At 33.7% G+C, this 15,726-nt stretch overlaps 4 protein-coding genes across 4 annotated transcripts; 3 read left to right on the forward strand and 1 right to left on the reverse strand.

Moving 5' to 3' along the window:
• Positions 1-34: 34 nt before the first annotated feature.
• Positions 35-1,285, forward strand: LOC106775679 (ferredoxin-like). Its single transcript, XM_014662830.2, has one exon. It carries the CDS (start codon positions 689-691, stop codon positions 1,187-1,189), a length of 501 nt encoding a protein of 166 aa, XP_014518316.1. The 5' UTR covers positions 35-688; the 3' UTR covers positions 1,190-1,285.
• A 379-nt stretch (positions 1,286-1,664) lies between these two features.
• Positions 1,665-2,438, forward strand: LOC106775680 (ferredoxin-like). The gene has a single exon (XM_014662831.2). The coding sequence runs from the start codon at positions 1,751-1,753 to the stop codon at positions 2,195-2,197; it is 447 nt and encodes a 148-aa protein (XP_014518317.1). The 5' UTR covers positions 1,665-1,750; the 3' UTR covers positions 2,198-2,438.
• A 173-nt stretch (positions 2,439-2,611) lies between these two features.
• Positions 2,612-7,008, reverse strand: LOC106775439 (MLO-like protein 4). The gene is made up of 15 exons (XM_014662564.2): positions 6,543-7,008; positions 6,226-6,283; positions 5,910-6,133; positions 5,641-5,757; positions 5,427-5,487; positions 5,080-5,171; positions 4,759-4,833; positions 4,379-4,464; positions 4,055-4,104; positions 3,929-3,969; positions 3,663-3,833; positions 3,547-3,582; positions 3,392-3,459; positions 3,208-3,268; positions 2,612-3,112 (listed from the first exon to the last, which is right to left on the reverse strand). Exons 1-15 carry the CDS (start codon positions 6,666-6,668, stop codon positions 2,699-2,701), a joined length of 1,680 nt encoding a protein of 559 aa, XP_014518050.1. The 5' UTR covers positions 6,669-7,008; the 3' UTR covers positions 2,612-2,698.
• Positions 7,009-10,322: 3,314 nt separating this feature from the next.
• On the forward strand, positions 10,323-15,336 carry LOC106776077 (protein FAR1-RELATED SEQUENCE 11). Its single transcript, XM_014663385.2, has 4 exons — positions 10,323-10,455; positions 11,128-12,191; positions 12,679-13,122; positions 13,259-15,336. Exons 2-4 carry the CDS (start codon positions 11,211-11,213, stop codon positions 13,859-13,861), a joined length of 2,028 nt encoding a protein of 675 aa, XP_014518871.1. The 5' UTR covers positions 10,323-10,455; positions 11,128-11,210; the 3' UTR covers positions 13,862-15,336.
• The last annotated feature ends 390 nt before the right edge of the window (positions 15,337-15,726 follow it).

The following is a 15,726-nucleotide window of genomic DNA, read 5'->3' on the forward strand; positions in this document are numbered from 1 at the left end:
AGATCCTTTCTCATTGATGCATAATTGTCAAACGCTAAAACATAGATAGAGGGTTCATCAAGTTCCACATTAAGAAGAACGTTTCACAAACATACCCAAAATATTCACATTCTTCCCTGCCAAGCCCATGAAACATATATCATAGGATCCATGTCTTGTAAATCAAATCAGTTCATCCATTGTCTTTACTCCTCTAGTTGAATCAAGTAATTGACCAATTTTGTACTTCAATTCTTCAGGTTTGCTTTCTTAGCGTTATCTTTAAGGTAGCTGTTCCTTGTTTGATCCTAACACACTGTCATCTTCAAAAGAACTTTTACTGAGGTCCATACTTCTTCAAGGAAACTCAAAGGTCCTCAATTATATGATATGCATCCTGAACAGCAGTACTGCAACACAAGTATGAGATGGAAATCCGCTTACAGATATTGAATTTGCAAGGGAATAAATGGAAGAAAGAAAACTGAACAACTGGAATAAATAGTTGAAATAAGATTGTTCAAGTAATAACAGTGTTTCCAAATTAATCTTTATTACTGATGAAGTAGTTGAAGTGAGCAAAGTAGTTGAAGTGAGCAGAAGGAAAACGTGGTAAAAATACGTGTGGTGATAAGAGATGAGTTGAAGCCTATAACAGTGACACGTGGCAGATAAGGTTGTACGTGATTTCACTTCATTTCATTGGTTTATGTATCAGAGAAGAAGAAGAAGAAGAAAAAGAAGGAGAAGAAGCAGCAACAGCAAGAGGAGAATGGCAGCTCTGTGTGGCCCTGCATTGAACAGCTCCTTCCTGAGGAAGCAAGCAGTGAACATGTCAAGCATGAAGGCATTCGAAAACGCCAACGCCGTGTTTGGTGTGAAAGAAGGACGAGGTGGTCGTGTGACTGCCATGGCCACTTACAAGGTGAAGCTGATAACCCCAGAGGGAGAAAAGCAGATCAAATGCTCAGATAGTGAATACATTCTTGATGCTGCAGAAGAACAAGGCCTTGACCTTCCCTACTCATGCAGGGCTGGTGCCTGTTCTTCTTGTGCTGGAAAAATTGTGTCTGGCAAAGTGGACCAGACAGACAATAGCTTCCTTGATGACGACCAAGTTGATGCAGGATTTGTTCTCACCTGTATTGCTTACCCGACCTCTGACGTTGTCATCCGCACCAACGTGGAGGACGAACTCAATGATTTTTAAATCTTGTTTTCTTTCAAATCTCATGTACTGTTGAATAAGGTGAATCTTGTTGCTTTCCTTTCTGCTTCAGTTATGAACTCTCATGTTATTGCTTTCCTTGCCTTCTTATATGAACTATTAAGCTTCGAACGAAATCACCAGCAATTATCATGTGGTATATGTTATACTTGCAATTACACGACAAGTCCATATGTGTGGTCGTTCTTGATTGGTAACACCATTCATTGACAAGGATAATTTTGTAAGCAATAAATAAATTAAAAAGAAATTTCAATTTACAATGAATCCATGAAAAACATTTAGCACAATTAAAGCAGTGGACGACCATAAACCATACTCAGATTCCATATATAAAGTTTTATATACTTACCAAAAAAAGGAAAATAAGAAGATATAACGAGGCATAAGATGATGCCACGTGGCAGATAGGATTGTGTGTGGCCTCAGCACCTCATATAGGGTATAATAAGCACACTATTTCTGCAAAGTGAAGGTCAGAATTCTTATCCTTCAGCAAGTAGAAGAAGAAGACGACGACAACGACGCTAGCAGCATTGAAGAATGGCGTCGATGGCACCCGCTCTCTGTGGCCCTGTCTTGAACACTTCCTTCCTCAGGAAGCAACCACTGAACATGGCAAGCATGAAGCCTTTCCAAAACGCTAACGCCGTTTTCGGTGTGGAAGGAGGACGTGGAGGTCGTGTGACTGCCATGGCCGCTTACAAGGTGAAGCTGATCACCCCAGAGGGAGAACAGGAGTTCGAATGCCCAGATGATGAATACATTCTTGATGTTGCAGAGGGCCTAGGCCTTGACCTTCCCTACTCATGCAGGGCTGGTTCTTGNTCTTCCTGTGCTGGCAAAGTTGTCGCCGGCAAAGTCGACCAGTCGGACGGTAACTACCTTGATGACGACCAAATTGGTGAAGGCTGGGTTCTCACCTGCGTTGCTTACCCAACCTCTGATCTTGTTATCGAGACCCACAAGGAGGAAGACCTCGTTGCTTAAATCTTATCATCATCGCTGCCTCTACTTTATTAAGTTTCTTCCTTTCCCAGCCCCATTGTCTTTTTCCCTTTATTCTGTGCCATTTTGTCAGGATATATACGTATGTTATGTTTGTTTATGAACAACTTGTTTTGCACTAATTCGTTAATTACTTCACCTGTACGTTGTAGCAGCTCAAGTTCATTGCTGTCTTACTGTTGTTGCCCACTTGATTGAATGACAACTCAATTTTTTTGGTAGATGATTATGATGTTAGTGCGGAGGATTAGAGTTCCCAAATGTTAGGAAATAAATTGTGTGGTTCTCTTCTTATCGCTTAGAAGAGAGATTATATATATATATATATATATATATATATATATATATATATATATATATATATATATATATATATATATTATGGTATCTGAAGAATAATATAAATTAATGTCTATGCTCATTCAAGATTGATTTGTACAACTATCTATGCTAGTTCTGAAGTAATATAAAACACTAATTTAATCATGTTTTCTGAAACAAATCAAGGAGAGTGATAGCTTTTGCTTCCTCTCCATTACCGACACGATCTTCAACGTTGTGGGATGGTTGTGGGGGATTCGTATGTACAGATCCAGACAAACATCCAGCCACCTTGATTGAATCTTTTGCTTTGTTGGGAGTCTCGAAGTTCAGCTGGTCTACTGAACTCACTGTTATCTGATTCAAAGAGGCTAAAGAAGAGCTTCGAGTCAGAGTACCAGATGCTACTGTTATTTCGTCCCTCTCATCGATTGTTGATTCGAGGGAGCATACTGATCTTGCCGTGTGTGAATGCAATGAATCATGCTTAGACTTGTGTTTCACTCTTTTACACCAACTATGCAGGGACTCTCTAACACTCTCCGCCACTAAGGCCTTCTTGCATCGAGATCCCATCTGAAATAAGTTATCAAAAACATTTCCTTTAAGATAGAATACAATATGTACATTGCATATTTTGTTAAGAACTTAATAGTGAGTATCATGTCAACCTGACAAACTATTATATTCAGGGGCACTGTCATATAGCTACACCAGAACTGAACAATAGCACTGCAAGATTAAAAGTAACAACATGTGAGTGTTCCTTCCTGCAGATTGAAGTAGTGTAGAATCGAGAAAGTTGGTCAAGAAAGTAGAACCAAAAAAAAATCTTGAAAGAGAGACGAAACCAACCCAGATGCCAACCGAATGATGATCATGTAATGATTTCTCATGAAGCATGACTTTTCTTGGAATCCCCACTGGACAAACAAAATCAAGATAATTCTTCTAACAAAAGCATGTTGTGAGTCACGTATACAATCTTGAAAAACTGAAGTCTTACTTACCAATGTCCAAATGAACGTTGCCATTTCGAATGCATTCTGCATGAACAGTAGATAAAATAAGAACAGAAAACACAACCATGCAGCATGACCTGCCTCTAAAGTGTATCTATTCTTACCTGAAATATGACAAATTGTATCAGCCATAACAGTATATCTGGTTTTTTGAACCAAAATAGGTCATCGCGTGGCTTTACTTGGGTCCTGGGAAATGGACCTGTCTGCTCCATAATTTCAAGTGCTAAGGTTGATACAACATGTTGAAGCTTTGCCCCTATCAACATGACAAGCTTTTACGTATAGAGAAATCAGACCTTGATGAAAATAACTTTCGATGGACTTCTTCATTTTGATTAGTTAAAATAACAAAGTAGAATATACGTACAATTGCAGGGATAAATGATAGCCAGAAGTATATATTCAGACCTGCAAATTTAGAAACTTAAATATCTGAGGAAATTAATTAAAGACACTAACAATATACACGTCTATAATTCTCAAGAGAACCTACCGTGGATGTTCACGAAGATGCACACTATGGCATAGATCCAAAGCAACCAGCTGCAAAATTCAAAAGAAAAAAAGGGTTATTCGGCAATAAGTTTTCTCATTGTTTTTCTTAGTAGAAGTCTAATGTTGATTTGAAAAAACATTGGTATTGTTACAATAATACTTGAGTTGGAAACTTCATCTCCCATCACTCAATTCCCTGTGCTAATCATGATGATTCACGAGCATGCTATGTTAATTAATTAAGCAACTTACTGTTAATAACTTGCATCGGATTGCAGAAACACCAGTTAAAAGGAGAAATTCATTTCAAAACAGTTCTTACCTTATTCCTAGAATGCCTTGAAATTCATCTTCCATGCTTCGAACCATATATTGATGGAAATTATAAGATAACGGCAATTTGTGTTCCTGTAAATTTACATTGCAGGGAGCCAGTACGTGATCGGTGGTATGTAATACTAACGAGGACGATGACAAACAAGATAATCCTTAAATTATCATATGATAATCATTTGTAAAAAGAATGACATGGATTTGTGAATACAAAAGTTCAGCTCAGCTCACTGCCTATAACATTTAGAAAGTTACCTCGATATAGAAGAAATAATTAAAAGATTAGGCAATCAGAGAACAATAATGGACCAACAAATCTCCACGCATGCATTATTTTATCCAACATCCTTCAACTGATAAAAAACTTACAGTGATGAAACCTAAACGTAGTGCAAGATAATCTGATTTTCGTATAGAGCTCCTAAACTGACGTAGAAAACAGAGCTGCAAGGTCAGATCACAAATATTAATCCATTATGATACCAAGAAAATTTAGAAGCTAGGATTTGCTACAAGAATTTCCAATCCATGAATAATTCCTTATCTTGTCATGCTTTTAAAATTTCAACTACTTAAACTGAAAGATGTTCAGATGGTTCAGCTGCCAGAGAAATTATGCAGAAAAACGCCATCCCAGTAAAAGCAAGCACGCAAATAATTAAGGATTTGCTATTTATGTTGAAATATTACCATCCAGTTTAGGATTGGACTCCTGCTCCACGGATGAGAAGTGCGATGGAAAATAAATGTTGTCTGTCGCTTCATCAGCTTGATTTTCTTTGCTGTTTAACAAAAAATAGTAAGACCATATATTAAGTTGTTATATGCAATGCATAAGTATATGTCAGATTTCATTTAAAAGACCAATTGGTATTAAGTGAAGTTGTTCAAGAGATATGTAAGCAGCATTTCAAGAAACTACGTAGGACTTCCCATCAGTATTACAAGAGGTACAGGCAAAGAAAACAAGTTTGGAGGGTTTTACCTCAGACATTTGTTTTTACATTGAAAGAGTTCCTGCATTATATGCCATTTACCTTGCTGGTTTCCATCGCTTGGCATCCTAGCCTGATTTTCCCATCGGCGCCAACTATATATCTGCAAAATCGTGCAAAGTAGAGAAAATAAAGACCGGCTTCCTTAACATAAAGAGGCAAGCAAGAAAATTTCTGTTTTCAGTGTGTCATTCCTTAACATAAATGTGCTGTGAAGTATTTTACATATAATAAACTGAAAATTTTGGTGACTTACCTTGCTCATCGCCAAACCAACTGCCAGACAGCTATACAAAACATGAGTGATTCCGAGAACAAACAAAAACCGGTGCAGCTGCTCAAGACCCTCGTATGAAACAAACGGTTCATGACCCTGCATTCATGTATTAGTATTTTCGGGAAGGGATATTTGTTGTATTAAGTAACAGCTGAAGTCAGTCTATGGCAAATATTTACTGTCAAACATTATACACACTGCAATGAAGAAAGCAAAGCTTAGATGTAATTGTTATCAATGCATGTTACCTCTCCACATTGGTTGAATGCTCCAGTATTTAATCCCTTTGGAATACTAGTTTCACCAGGTATAGATGATGAGCTTTCCAACATGATATTCTCATTGATGTCCAGGTCTTGTTCAGAACAAATATAAAATCGACTGCTAAAAAGTGACGAATTCACACAAATTTCAGAGATCCACCTTGCACTTTGTGCCAACAGCAAAGAGATAAGCCCCAGCAACATCAGCTCTATCACAAAACAAAACAAAATATCAGTAAAGCCGCTAACTTCACATCTCTTGAAAATAATTGGAACAGTGAAATAATCTCAGTGTCATTACCTTCCTTGAGTTTCTCCAGTGATGCAAAAAGTGCCTTCCTTCTTGTTTTCCTCAACCACTGCACAACCAAAGAAAAAATGCTTCATATCTTCTTCACGAGATTTGAAAAACTACTTGTGTTTATCAGTCCATTTTTTTTTTCTCAGAGTTCAAGCCTGTCACAGCTTATCAGAAAGAGGAAGAGCTTCTGCAAATGACTAGCCAACACGGATATAAACTAGAAAACAAGAGTGACACTATCATGCCAAGGAAGCAAACAGTGAAAAGTTTTATTTTGTTTATTCTGCAGCTTCTACACATAAATTTTCAGTGTTTACCTCTCCAAAACGGTAGATAGAACGTTCAACCAACAAGCAGACAAAAACCATGACAGCAACAACAGAAGCAACTGAATAGGTTGGTGTCTCAGCCAGAGAGCGACCTTGCTGCAGCACTTCTGCCATTGTTCACTTCAGCGCAACAAGTTGAACTCTTTTTTCATGGAAAAAGCAGAGAACTTTGATTCCCCCACATAAATGTGAGCCAGATGGGATCCATGGAATGGGGGAAGTGCAGTGCAAAAAGGAAGTGTATCTTGGTTTAATAATTATTTGGTGAAGAAGGTGCATGTGGGCATTGGAAACCTCACTCACCTTACACAAAAACTCATTTTTTATTGTTTTGTCTAATTATTTTTTTCTTCACCTTCCACTCTTTTGCTTCTCTCTCTCCAAATCCAACACCATGCACATGGGGTTTCCCACTCTCCCAGGTAAGGTTGCTAATAATTTGTAAGTTACAAGGGTCCCAATAGAAGCCTGGTATATTCTGTGGATGTGAATGATCTTGCCATGAATATGAATGCACAACAAATCACACAAAAGTGAGTTCTGCCAACAAAAAACAACAACAAAAGGAGGCAGAGAATGATAGTTTAATGATTAAGGCTGTGTTTTCATTAAAGTTGGTCAAATAATTTTGCATATTTTTCATAAATTATAATCCACACAACAAAGAATGAAGAGTTTACTATCTGGAAACTGTAAAATGGTTACATACTTGATAGAGTTATTCGTATATCACTTGTTGTTGTTTTAGGATAAATTTATGTTTTAAAACAAATTATAAGCTGTCAGACTGTCATGAATTTGAATATCAGTTTCTTATGTTTTTTTTTTTTTTTATATGTATACATTTTAAAGCAAATATAGCATATTAATGTTTTTGAGTAATATTTTAAATACTTTAAAATAAATTACTAACAATTAAAAGTAACTTTTCATCACAATTTAAACATTTACTATGCACCTAAAATATATTTTGTTTATTTTAATTTTTATTCATTGTGAAATTAATTTCAATGTAAGTTATATGTTCCAAAATATTTATTGTAAATTTGTGTAATTTAGATAAGAAAAATGATTGATACACTTAATTTTTTTAGATTCATTTTAATATTATTTTTTTTATCTTTTTAAAAAATATATATATAAAATTTTTCACTTTTTTATTTTTATATTATATGTTAAATGAATGTAAAAATATATTATATTATTATTATTTTTCAGATAAATATTTATCTTTTTTACGAGTTAAAATTGTGGTATTTGTTGTGCTATCAATACTCATATTATTAATCTTTTCTATAGTCTCATTATGAGATTATAAAGGAAAACGATCTCATACAAAACAATCTATTAAAAAATTGTTATGTTCATTTGGGCGATGAAGATATGATAATTTATCTAAATTTCCTTAGTTTATTTATTTGTTTGTTATATAATTTAAAATAATGATTTGAAAATATAGTTTATTAATCACTAAGTTTAATATCATATTAAAATAATAATTTAGGCATGTTTTTTATTATCTTATATCAATAGTAATGAAAACACATGCATTAGTTGTAACAAATGTAGCACATGTATATTCTAAAACAATTCTTATCCACCGATGAATTATGCAACTATCAACTATTAATAACGAATATGTATAACGTAGGATACGTACGTGCAGGAAGAAAAATATATTAAAATAATTAATATAATAATAAAAGTTTGAAACTTAAGAAGACGAACGAAAACTCTTCATCCTTTTGATATAATTTATTAAACAATAGCATTTAACTTTAATAAATTATTTTAAGGTGAAGAGAAATAACTGTTTTTTTTTATCTTCTTTATTTCTATAAGTCTTAAATTTATTTTAATATTTATTTATTTTTATTATCAAAACTTATTTTGTTATGTGATTTATATTTATACTTTTATATTTAATTTATTTAGTGAGATGTTATTCATTTGTTTTATTATTTATTTATTTTTATAATTTCAATTTATTTTGATAAAGTATTTATAACTCATCTTTATTTATATTTTATTGTATTTAGTAACGTGTTACTAATCTTGTCTTTGTTTATTTGTCTTTATTATTGAGTTTTGTTTTATTTATTTCTCATTTGGTGAAATGTTTATAATTTTTTTTTTATTTATATTTATTTGTATTTCTTAATTAATGGAGTGTCCTTAATCTTTTTCTTATTTTATTGTTTTTATTTTTTATATTCATTTTGGTTAGTAAGGTGTTTATAATCTCATTTTATTTATATTTTATTGTCTCTTTATTTTAATTAGTGATATGTTTTTAATTTCATTTTTATTTATTCTTTATTTATTTTATTTGGCAAGATGTTCACAATCTCATTTTTATTTATATTTATTTGTATTTTTTATTTTAATCACCAATGTTTTTATTCTCATTAATATTTACGGTTCATAACATAATTTTGTCAAAAAATTTCAACGTAGTTTTATATATATATATATATATATATATATATATATATATATATATATATATATATATATATATAATCAATACATGAGGGTTATATAAGATAAAATAGTCAAATTAAAGGCTATTGTTAAGTTTTGCCAAACTAATTTTTAATATTGATAACAAAATTTTACAATAAATCTTTAATTGGACTCTTATGCATTAAAAAAATATAAGGGTGACCGTTGTAATCATCAATTATGATAAAAAAAATATTTTTGTCATAGAAGATATAGGAAGAAGAGAGTTCATATTATTATTTTAATAAAATTAGAATAATTGCATAAATCAAAATTTAACGAAATGTAATATATATCTAATACAAAATTTATGAAAATCGAACATTGAAAAAAAAAACATATATCTTATATCAAAAGAAGTTATTATAAAAATTAGGGTTAAATATGTTTTTAGTCCCTGTACTTTGGGGCGATTTTGGTTTTAGTCCCTCTTTCAAATTATGGTACAATTTAGTTCTTCAACTTTAGAAAACTCTGGTTTTAGTCCTTTTTACCAAATTTTTTTAACTTTATTTTTTGTTTCAAGCACGTTTCATTGTAGCATTTGGATTGTTTACACTGTTTGGCACATTTTTGCTTCAATGTTAACTGAGAAACGAGTTTGAAACAACAAATAAAGTTAAAAAAAATTGGTAAAAAGGACTAAAACCAGAGTTTTCTAAAGTTGAAGGACTAAATTGTACCATAGTTTGAAAGAGGGACTAAAACCAAAATCGTTCCAAAGTATAGGGATTAAAAACATATTTAACCCTAAAAACTATATCTCAATCTTTACCAAAAAAAGGCTTAGAAGAAAAATACTAGCTTTGCTCATATCCTGTACTATATTGTTTTTTGTCATATGCTATAATTAGAATGACAATAACATAAAGGTAGGAAAATGAACAAGGTTAAAATTAAAATATAAAAGATAAAAAATGGAATGAGAAAGATGTTAAAGTTATAAATTTTGATAAATTGGAAGGTTAAAATTTTATTTTTAAATACTGTTTAAAATTAGTCATACGTATTTTTAAAATAATCATATGATACAAATATCATTTGTTTAAAAAAAATTTATTAATAGAAGATTTCTTAAAATTGTACTTAAAAATTATCATATGACCAAAATGTAGATAATATTTAAATATTATAAAAACATATTGTATAAATATCATTATCTTACTACAATACGAAAGACACATTTGTAACATTAATTTTAAACTGTAAATAAATATCATTTGATGATTAATACAATGTTCTGTTTTTTAAGGTGATGTTTGAAAAATCGGTGAGGTTTAACAAAGCGTATATAATTGTAAAAGAAGATAAGAAAGGGGGAAAGGAAATTGTAGGTTTGGACTGAAACCCTAACTCCACCCGACCGCGCCCAATTTGATCGCCGCCGCTGAATCAGGTTCGAAGGTTTTCCGATGCTTTCTGTATTCTCTCTTTTCTCTTCTCAGTTTCATACATTCCTTCCTTTTTTTTTTTTTCGATTACAACTGTTTTTCCCATTTTCCCGCTTCCGTCATTTACCTTTCTGTGCTTCCGTGATCTGCTGCATCGTCCTCCCCGATTTCATCTGCTCCTTCCTTTATCCTTTCTTTAATTTCGATACGTTCTAGAAATCAAGATAGTTAGATAGATAGATTGGTGGTCACATCGGTGATACCACTAATTATTTTATTTCATCAATTCCGTAATTTTAAGTTTTGCATTCCTTCCAATTTAGCTTTTTCTCCGCATTACTTTTCTTTAGATCACACGCCATATACTGTTTTTATCACTTTCTGTTTCTTTTACACTTTGACTGGTTGTCCAAAACAGATGTGTAGAACGAATTGTAATTTATAAAGAAGAAACACGACGTATCTAATTAATTCATCTTACTTGTTTGAGAAATAGATTGAAAACTATCAGTGGAATCTGTATTAAAAGTCATTTTAACATATATGTTCGCATACAAGTGATTATTTTCTATTATCTGAGACCATATAAAAATGAGTTTGTTGTTCCTTACTGTTTTTCTGATTTGTTAGCTTATGATATAATGTTGACTATATTTTTATATTTCTGATAATGGCAGTGGATCATTTTCACTCTTGCTTCCTCCCTAAAATATTGAGTACCTGCTATGCGATATCGTAATATCGTCACTGGAAAAAATATATGATGTCTGAAGATGCTGGATCTATGTTGGTAGTTTATGATGATCCCTCGGACCAACGCTCACTATCTTTGGATGATGCAAGCAGCACTGAGGAGTCACCCGATGAAACGAGGCTCTCCTTGGAAACAACACATGATGCTATTCCATACATTGGCCAAAGGTTTGCCACTCATGATGCTGCTTATGAATTCTATAGTGAATTTGCCAAAAGGAGTGGCTTCTCAATTAGACGTCACCGTACAGAAGGAAAAGATGGTGTTGGAAAAGGACTTACTAGGCGCTACTTTGTTTGTCACCGTGCTGGCAACACTCCTGTCAAAACATCAACTGAAAGCAAACCTCAAAGAAATAGAAAGTCTTCTCGCTGTGGGTGTCAGGCTTACATGCGTATTAGCAAAACAACGGAATTTGGAGCTCCAGAATGGCGTGTGACTGGTTTTGCTAACCACCATAATCATGAACTTTTAGAACCAAACCAAGTTCGATTTCTCCCTGCATACAGAACTATCTCGGATGTTGACAAAAATCGAATACTAATGTTTGCCAAAACAGGAATTTCTGTTCATCAAATGATGAGGCTTATGGAGCTTGAGAAGTGTGTGGAACCTGGATATTTGCCTTTTACTGAAAAAGACGTAAGGAATTTACTCCAGTCATTTAGGAAATTAGATCCAGAAGAAGAAAGCTTAGATTTATTAAGAATGTGCAGAAATATTAAGGAGAAAGATCCTAATTTTAAATTTGACTACACACTTGATGCAAACAATCGTTTGGAGAATATTGCTTGGTCATATGCTTCATCAATCCAATGGTATGATATCTTCGGTGATGCAGTGGTGTTTGATACAACACACCGGCTGACTGCTTTTGACATGCCACTAGGGATATGGGTTGGAATAAATAATTATGGAATGCCTTGCTTTTTTGGCTGCACACTTTTACGGGATGAAACCGTGAGGTCGTTTTCCTGGGCACTAAAGGTACTGTGATGAAGTTAACATCATTAATTTTTTATTTTTTATTCAAATTGTGTCGTGGGCTCTTCAATATTTTACATACTGTCCTAATTAGTGAAAACAGACGAAATGGAAGGGCAACAAATTTTATATTGCAGTCATAAACAACATGGTAGTTTCTAGGACATACTAATGTTCATGTGGTAATGAGTGGATGGCTATTAAATTACTTCCACTGCAAAACCTTTCTTGTTGAGTAGCCTATGCTTTGGTGATGTGTCCTTATAAGTCTTGTTTTCTTTTCAATTATTATACAATGGACAAGAATGCTGTTGAAAATTTATTTCTTTCACTTTTTACTTGTGAAAGAAATTATTTCAATTATTTCTTTCACTTTTCAATTATTATACAATGGAATCTAAATTTACGAGAAGTTACGCATCTTTTTAATTTACATTGCTTGTTTCTTTTGTTTTTGTTTTTTTTTTTCTATAAATCACCTTCTTGGAAGGCTTTCTTAGGGTTCATGAATGGAAAGGCTCCACAAACTATATTAACCGACCAAAATATATGTCTCAAAGAAGCACTATCCACAGAAATGCCTACAACAAAACACGCATTCTGCATATGGATGATAGTAGCAAAGTTTCCATCTTGGTTTAATGCTGTTCTAGGGGAACGGTATAATGAGTGGAAGGCTGAATTTTATAGACTTTATAATCTTGAGTCAGTTGAGGATTTTGATCTAGGTTGGAGGGAAATGGTTTGTTCTTTTGGGCTGCACTCCAATCGGCACATGGTTAATTTATATAGTTCACGCTCTCTTTGGGCGTTGCCATTTTTGAGAAGCCATTTTCTTGCTGGAATGACTTCAACTGGTCAGTCAAAGTCAATCAATGCTTTCATTCAACGATTTCTGAGTGCACAAACTCGCCTTGCACACTTTGTTGAACAGGTATTATATCTTTATGTCTATTGATTTGGATGTTGTTGTTAGTTTTCAAAGCGTATTTGCAGATTTGGTTTAATCCAATGTTTTATAGTGAAAGATCTATATCTGTTAACTTGTTTTTTTTTTTTGGCACAATCAGGTAGCTGTTGCTGTGGATTTTAAAGATCAAACTGGAGAACAACAAACCATGCAGCAGAATCTCCAAAATGTTTGCCTCAAAACAGGGGCCCCCATGGAATCACACGCTGCCACAATCCTCACTCCTTTTGCCTTTTCAAAGCTCCAAGAACAACTTGTACTGGCTGCACATTATGCATCTTTTCCAATTGAAGATGGTTTTCTTGTGAGGCACCACACCAAAGCTGAGGGAGGTCGAAAAGTTTATTGGGCCCCTCAAGAAGGAATTATAAGTTGTAGCTGCCATCAGTTCGAGTTCACTGGTATTCTTTGTCGGCATTCTCTTAGAGTTCTTTCAACAGGAAATTGCTTTCAGATTCCAGATGGATATCTTCCTATTCGATGGCGTCGCATAAGCATGCCCTCTTCTAAGCTTCTTCAAAGTGCGCCAAACGATCATGCCGAAAGAGTTAAGTTACTACAGAACATGGTTTCATCTCTGATGACAGAATCTGCTAAATCTAAGGAACGGTTAGATATTGCAACAGAACATGTTTCTATCCTTCTGTCTCGCTTAAGAGAGCAACCGATTTCTTTGCAAGGTGGTCGAGAGTCCCAGAATTAGCACACCTCACACATACATGATCTTTACCAGAGTCCCATAAGGGCCGCATTTCCAAGTTAGATGTTCTGGCAATAATTCCTTCATCTAAAAGGCCAGCATTGTCTCTACGAAAATGAAAAAAATGAAGAGAATTGGAGATGGTTCCAAAGAAGTAAGCTTACAAGTTATATAAAAAAGAATTTCTCCCCCAAAATAACAAACCTTGCAAGCATTTGATTTTGAATCTGGTATTGTATGAATTAGTCCCCATCGTGCTAATCTCTGCATACATAATACCCAGAATATTTTCAGGTAAGCAAAACTAATTTTCAGTTGCAGAAAGTAAAAACAGGACTAACTAAAATTCAACTAGAGGTACAAACTGCCAGAGCCTAAAAGTTGAGTGCTACAAACAGTCTTTGCATGCTCTTCCTCTCTATTGAGATAATTTTATCAGGATCCCATCAAATAGTGAGTGGGCCTAGTTGTTTTTGATACCCACATAAAATTTAACCTATAGAAAATGTTTCATAGGGTTTGTTTTTTCCATTTCTCCAGCCTAAATTGAACTGGGAACCATTCATCAAAGCTATAAGAGATGTAACAAATGCGGTCAAATTTATGTTGGATTTCGCAACCACTTGACCTTGTTAGACAGTCCAAGTTTTGTGAATCTTAATCTTGTCAAATCAATTGGGAGCAGCAAATACTAGCCAGAAGAAGATGCAGGATTATATTCTTTCCACCACTCTACCAAAAGTAACAGTTTTGAAGCATTGTTCATGGAGAAAGCTAACTAAGGTGGCTCGTATTTCAAAATCCCGGATGTATATCTACGGCAATACCAAATTGATAATAGTTTCTTCTTATAAGGAAGAAAAAAATTGGAGTGGCAACAATACAAAAATTCCAGCAAAATTCTTAATTTAAAGGAATAGAAACAACTTATCGAGGATCATGGATTCTGAGCAGAGAGGAACCTGAAAAGGTGGTTAGAAGTTGACGGATAAAGAAAGTGGGAAACATGTTTAATGAAGGAAGTGGGTGAGAGAGAAAAACCTGAGACAGCCGAAAATTAGTGAAGAAAGTGAGACGGAGAGAGAGGAAGTTTACAGTGACAGAATCGAAAGACTTCATTAGCAGAAAAGGGTATGAGTGTTATGTATGGTTAGTTTAGTAGGTGAAAAAATGAACGATCCGGTGAAAGAAGAAAAGGGAAGAAAAAGGAGAAGAAGGAACAATTGGAAAGGAAGGAATAGGAGAAGAGAAAGTTGGTTGGAGAAAGTAAGGGAGAAAAGAAGAAGACCGAATAAAAGAGGTGGCATGCTGCAAACTTATAAACAAACAAAGAATCAGTGTTCTGAAGAGAGAAAGCAAGTTGTCCCTCAGAGTAATAGTCAATTTATAGAAAGTTAGTATGCAATGCTTTAAACACTTGAAGTTTTTTTATTATATTGTTCTATTTAATATAATTATATAAAGTTTTGAAAAATAAATGAGGCGTGAATTTTATTTTTCAAAATTGAAAGAAAAGTTTTAGTGGCACAAATCGACAATTACTAGAATTTATTGTTCTTTTAGTTGCCACTTTGTTTGATTAATGCGTCTTAATAACAAATGTGTGATTATGCTATGACAAATTTCTAGACTAAGTACTAAGTTTATTGAAATTGTTCGGGTAGGGTTATCTAGAATTCCTTGATTTCGTTAAAACCAAATGGTAAGAATTTGTAGAATAATTCACGTGGTGCGATAAAAGTTAATTAGGAACGTTCCTTAATCAACATAACCAAAATTGAAACAATACGATCTTGGACCTCAAAGACACTTCTCTCCCTGACTTCTACAACATATATTGAGAAAGAATGTGAGCTCCTAGCAAAAGA

The sequence above is a fragment of the Vigna radiata genome, chromosome 10 (assembly GCF_000741045.1).
Source record: "Vigna radiata var. radiata cultivar VC1973A chromosome 10, Vradiata_ver6, whole genome shotgun sequence".
Classification (NCBI taxonomy): Eukaryota; Viridiplantae; Streptophyta; class Magnoliopsida; order Fabales; family Fabaceae; genus Vigna; species Vigna radiata.

Bases quoted from the DNA above. Each gene is read 5' to 3' on its own strand.
- LOC106775439 (XM_014662564.2), bottom strand. From the start codon at position 6,668: ATGGCAGAAGTGCTGCAGCAAGGTCGCTCTCTGGCTGAGACACCAACC. The intron at 5,172-5,426 runs GTAAATGGCATA...TTTGTTAAACAG, and splicing joins AAGCGATGGAAACCAGCAAG to CAAAGAAAATCAAGCTGATG. The intron at 3,970-4,054 runs GTAGGTTCTCTT...CTAAATTTGCAG, and splicing joins CATCTTCGTGAACATCCACG to GTCTGAATATATACTTCTGG.
- LOC106776077 (XM_014663385.2), top strand. From the start codon at position 11,211: ATGATGTCTGAAGATGCTGGATCTATGTTGGTAGTTTATGATGATCCC. The intron at 12,192-12,678 runs GTACTGTGATGA...CCTTCTTGGAAG, and splicing joins CGTTTTCCTGGGCACTAAAG to GCTTTCTTAGGGTTCATGAA. The intron at 13,123-13,258 runs GTATTATATCTT...TGGCACAATCAG, and splicing joins TTGCACACTTTGTTGAACAG to GTAGCTGTTGCTGTGGATTT.
- LOC106775679 (XM_014662830.2), top strand. From the start codon at position 689: ATGTATCAGAGAAGAAGAAGAAGAAGAAAAAGAAGGAGAAGAAGCAGC.